Source organism: Nannospalax galili, unplaced genomic scaffold (genome assembly GCF_000622305.1).
Source record: "Nannospalax galili isolate Female #2095 unplaced genomic scaffold, S.galili_v1.0 scaffold127, whole genome shotgun sequence".
NCBI classification, from domain to species: domain Eukaryota; kingdom Metazoa; phylum Chordata; class Mammalia; order Rodentia; family Spalacidae; genus Nannospalax; species Nannospalax galili.
In genome coordinates, this window is record NW_008360326.1 from 2933946 (window position 1) to 2939457 (window position 5512).

A 5512-nucleotide genomic window follows, 5' to 3' on the forward strand; every position below is an offset into this window, starting at 1 on the left:
CCTTAGATCTTCCCTTCTCCATCTTATGACATTTTTGGGTGTACCAACAGCCTCAGATAAGGGTGTTGAATTGTCACGGAGGAGAGAGCTGATTCTGTTATTTTGCTTCCAATTGAATATTCTGTACACCTTGGGTGTTCACTGTCTGGTCTCTGCTTAGAAACATGGAGTCTCAGGCATGCCCTGTACCTACAGTGTCAGAATTGGTATTTGTCAGTATCCCCAACTGATTCCATGCACATCAAACTTCCTTTGTATTGACATATACCATTGAATATACCTTGTATGTTCTGTTTATGACTCAGTGGTTCATTAAATAAAGCTCTACTTTCTAGTGCGGTACAAGACAAAATTCTTTCTCCACCCTCTTAATTTAAAGTGTTTTTGAGGATGATCCCAACAGATTATGAAATCTAAGTTCTTAATATCTTTTTTTGAAAAACACCTGCATGTCAGGCCTAAGAATTTCATTACTAATGGAAAAAAATGAGCATGATCTTAATCAGTGTGTTTAGTCCCTTTTCACTAATATCCAAAGGCATTTTTTAACATATCTAGTTGAGAGGTAGGTTCATTGATTTGTTTCAAGATGCAATGGATATGATCCTTAGCACCCTCCCTTGTGGATGATGTGTCTGGTTAGAGAGATATCATTCCCAGCTCCTGCGCACAGGACTTTTATGACCTCGGGACTATGGAGAGATGCTGAGTCACAATGGGAAGTTGCAGCTGGAATAGGAGGCCCATAGGTACAAAGCTTATGTCTCAGGATGGGACACAACATCAGGATAAGCCTTGTACCTAAGTCATATAGACACAATGGCACCTACAGCGCCCAAAGCTGAGGGCTTCTAACTCACTCAGGACCTATTTCCAATATGGTAATTTGTTTTCCTGAGCAATATACAGATGAGGAATCAGTATCTTCAAGTCATACCATTCATAGAGGGCATCTAGAAACTGTCAGCTCAGTCAGTGCCTGCTGGTTTTATCCTTTGCCATGCCAGCTGTTCAGGATGCCTTACTCACTTCTGCCCGAGGCGGCTGCAGTTACAGCAGTGCTGACTGCGCTAGGCTGCCGAAATGGTTGGTGGGTGGGTGGGTGGGTGGGTGGTGTGCAAAGGGAGGACTGATCTCAGTCAAGGTCACAAAGCAGCAGTGACTCAGATGGAATCCAGACACGGGGTTTCAGACATTGTGGCCCCTCATTTGGAAAGATTGGAGAGGGAGAGAAGTGTGGCTGTGACCATCCAGCCAACCTGGAAACTAAGACCCAGGGGTTATGAATGCTCTGTTTGGGTCCTTCCAGAATTCAGATAGTAAAGTCAAAAGTTACTGTTTTCAGGCTGCTGCTAGTCTCTGGTCTCAAAAGGATAGAATCTGTGGTGGGTGACCTGGACAGCCAAGCCCCAGGCCATTTGTGGTGCACCAACTACTCCGAGAGCAGTTTCTCTTTCCAGCCGCCTTTTCAGTGTAGTCACTACCCAGGGTCATCTGAAGGGAGACCCAAGGTGAGGATGGAGGTCAGCTAGACCTTGGGTGACCTAGAAAGGCTTTCTGTGGCCAAAAGCCTTAATTTTGGTTTCACTTTCCAAAAAGACCAAACAATGACTTCAGGCAGAACATGGCGTTCCAGCTGGAACAGTCTGCCTCACCCAAGGCAGACTGTCTAACATATCCCTAAGGAAGCGCTAACATGTCTCTAAGGAGTGAAAGACCCACAGGTGCTGGGTTTGGGCTTTCAGGAGCCACAAAGACAATGTTCATCTGAGCCTGAAAACCCTGTGTTTCCAGACCAAGTCACTGGGTGGGTCCTGAGTTCACAACTGCCCAACAGGTCTTGGGATTGGCTTAATGTGTACAAAACCAGTATACAAAACCAGATTATGAAGACCAGATTATGAAGACCTTATCTCCCTTTCAGAAAGTTGTCTTCATAGCTTTCAGCTTTTGGGGTAGTTAGGATATGTCTACTCCAAATGTCTGGGTGTACCTTAGCACTATCCCAACTACCCCAACATTTTCGGACATTTTCGGAAGACATTCAGGGTAGAGGTGCATCCAACATGAGTTGGGATATGTTCAACAGACGGTTATGTGTAATGGCATTGCCCAACCGTGCCTCAACCGTGCCTATTGCCCAACTGTGCCTAAACTCAAACCCCAATTTTTCCAACCAAATGATCAAAGGAAATTTCAGTTTTCCAAATTTTGGTTTTCTAAATTTTATTTGTTTTCAAAATGTTGAGATGTTCAGGAGAAACAGCCAACATATACGTTCCTCATTGCGTCACGACTGGCATTTTCCCACTCTCGGTAGGCTCTTTGGCTTTGGTCTAACATCAGGTCTCCTTGGTGGTCCCCCTCGTGTTGTCCTCTAGCTGCCGCCTGGTGTTTGAAGTCCACCAGGACAGGGCTCGTTGCGGCATCATAAGTGGGAACCATAATTGCGGCTGGCTGCAGGGAGAGGATTCACAGGGACACCCGTTAGAACACCCATCACTGTCCCTGCCCCAGAAGGAATGTAGCCACTGGAACTTCCTGAGGGCTGAGATTCCTGGGGCCTATGAGAGCTGCCCCCATGAGGAAGGCCAGGAGAACATGTCTCTGACTACTCTCCTGCTCACCCCTCACTTACCATCATTGCCCCTTTTCCTACTCTTCAGACTGCTCTTTGGGCATTTTCTTTTGCGGGCACCTCTCTTGACACCCTTGTGAGGGGCTCGGTTCTTGCTTCTCCTCGTGCCATGACCCTTTAGTTTGCGGCTGGTCGACATGGTAATTTCTGCCCAAATGAGGGCCTTTGCAATGCCGGCAGGGCAGGGAGTCCCTGTATTTAAGGACTTAGCCATTGTGACTATAAAGGGGTGTGGCTCAGTAACTGGGAGGGGTTCTTTTGTGATGTCACTAGCCTTTGCTGCACCTTGGTCATACATATGAAATAAGGTGGCTTTCTTCAGTGAAGCTCAAGGCCCTTTTTAAGTTAAAGGCGGCTCTCTAGGCATACTGGACAACTAAGTTCTACACTTATGCTGGGCCTGGGAAGTGTTTTACTGGTGGCCATTAAAATATGTATCTCTTACCTTAGATAATTTAAAAGTCAGTGTGTATATTCCTGTGTGTCCATGTGTAAGTACTACAGCATCTGTAGGTAATAAATACATTTCCATAAACGTGACTAGGAGATCTGATTCAATAGGCTCGAAACATGAAGTTTTCTTAGTTTCTCAATCTTTGTACTTTTGATGCTAGTGGCTGGGTGTAAGATTTGATGGTTTGTCTTGTGTATTTTAGGATCTTTGGCAGTATCCTTGACTTCTATTCACTAGACATCAGTAGAGATGCTGCAGATGTGATGACCCAAAATATTTGTGTATTTGACACCTGTACATTTGGGAACCTAGGATGCAAAATCAAATAATTTTTGTTTACATGTGGTATGCTGTGTACTTGGGCACTAGGAAAATAGTCTAAAGACAAATGCAGGTCCTGTGGACTTTCAGCCTAGTGGGTAAAATCCATTAAGGCCCTGATCAGGCAACTACACAAATTCGTAAATTTCTTGAGTCACTTTGGCTGGTGGGGGAGGAGCCCTTCACAACATGGTTGAGGATGAGTTGGAGAGAAGCAGATACCAAACCATCCTTAAGTGCATCAGAAAACTTTAAAAATGTTGATACCATAATGAGATGAGAGGTTGTTGAGTAATAGATTAAATAAGGCAATTGAGGAGAGATGGGTGGGGAGAGGGAGGTCCATAGCAGTGGTTCAGGATTTCACAATGGTTCAGATATGGATTGTCGAGCAGGGCCTATCGATTGAGATATAGAGAACTAATCAAGGGACTTGATTAATCTTAGAGAAGGATTGGATATGGGAGGTGAAAGCAAATAGTGTCAGGGAGTGGCTTGTTTGCTCTGGTTTATGCATTTGGTTTAAGACATACTGTTTTGGGTTTGATGTGCTTTTGTGACTTCCAAATAGAGATACCAAGTAAAAATTATTGAGTATATGAGTCAGGAGGACCCGTCATCCAACATTTTGTTCTTCTTCCTTTATACTCGTATTAAGTTCAATATAACAGATTTCAACAGGCCTTGTGAGCTCTTCTTTTTGTCCCTCTTTCTCTCTCCAAGCTCCACTCTCCATATTTCCAGTGTTTATAGGAAAGGTAACAGGGCATGTTTAAAGTGCCAGATTCCTTGAACAGCCACCATAAATCGCCCTTCCCATTTTATTCTCACAGAGAGGGAGGCACTGTAAAGACAGGTTGCTGCCTTGTCTTTTGCATCTCAGGAGCTCCTCTGTCCATTCCAGCCAGTCTATTTGTCCCTCCTATAAATAGGCCCATGAGAGCAGGGACCACCGCAATAGCAGGAACTTAGCCATTGTGCTCAGCACTGCATAGTCCTGGTGGTAAATGGTCTTGCCACAGAATAGGATCTTAAGTCTTCGTGGAAAACATTTCTCTTATTTTGTCCCACAGCTCTGAGGAGGATTTCTCCTATTTCTGAAAATGTCATTGTCCTTTGGCATTTGTTCAAAGTTCATTGTTCTCTAATATAGGCCTTCAAGTGGAGGAAACAAATTATATGAAAGCCCTGTTTGTGCCTGAATTGCCATGCCCTGTATTAAGCTGGTTTCAACAGGAGGCATACGTCTTGGTTCTGGTCCTAGACGGATTTCTCAGGACTTTGTCTTCCTTGTTTGTAAATAACCAGGTTGAACTAAGTGACTAGGTGATCTCTGAGATGAGCAGGCTTTGGTGGTGGCCTCCTTGTAACTGGGGACTGACTCATTTCTAGTGCATTCCCACAGGAAGTATTGTCTTCCTGGACACAGGTAAATAGACTGCATCTTGTCTTTTATCTCCTCTCAGCCACAGTCACACCCTGGATGAGCCCTTTTGTAGTTTTGCAGCATTATGGAGACAAATGACTCACCATAACCAGAAGGACTTTGTACAAATGAGAACGTTTCTACACTCTGGTGTTCCTTGCTTACCCCTGGCTAAAATGTTTCAGAGGACCTTGCCCTTTTGGTTTAAGAGGCATTTTCTGGATGGTCCTGGAAACAGGGTGCTATTTCTCTTTAATTCCTCTCACCTTCTTCAACTTGCTTTGACTGAAAAGTTGAGATCACAGAGGAAAAGATAGCCAGATATGAAGAAGCAAAGAGGTCCCCTTTGCAGGACTGCTTCAGACACCCATGCTGAGAAACCCGAGCTGCAAAGAGCTCCATGTGAGGAGACAAGTCACAGGCCAGGCAGGCGTAGGGCTGGGGGCCTGTTTGGGTTGGCTCTTACATCAAACCTCCTAGGTTGAGGACAGGGTAGGGTTGAACATTAGCCACTGCTGCCGGCTCCTTTTGAGTTCCTCTTTTTTTTTTTTTTTTCCCTGTTGTTGCATGAGCCAAAGGCAATTTAGAAAGAGTACAGTGAGATCACCTCTGACCCTTAGTAGGTTCAGAAGGAGGCCTCCCCTTGAGAACCATCTATTAACTCATTCTGCCT

The 5512-nt window shown here is 44.7% G+C and overlaps 1 protein-coding gene across 1 annotated transcript; it reads right to left on the reverse strand.

The window, feature by feature from the left end:
• Positions 1-2428: 2428 nt before the first annotated feature.
• Positions 2429-2777, reverse strand: Tnp1 (transition protein 1). Its single transcript, XM_008825690.1, has 2 exons — positions 2639-2777; positions 2429-2457 (listed from the first exon to the last, which is right to left on the reverse strand). The coding sequence occupies exons 1-2, from the start codon at positions 2775-2777 to the stop codon at positions 2429-2431; spliced, it is 168 nt and encodes a 55-aa protein (XP_008823912.1).
• Between the last annotated feature and the right edge of the window lie 2735 nt (positions 2778-5512).

Bases quoted from the DNA above. Each gene is read 5' to 3' on its own strand.
- Tnp1 (XM_008825690.1), bottom strand. From the start codon at position 2,777: ATGTCGACCAGCCGCAAACTAAAGGGTCATGGCACGAGGAGAAGCAAG. The intron at 2,458-2,638 runs GTAAGTGAGGGG...CTCTCCCTGCAG, and splicing joins TAGGAAAAGGGGCAATGATG to CCAGCCGCAATTATGGTTCC.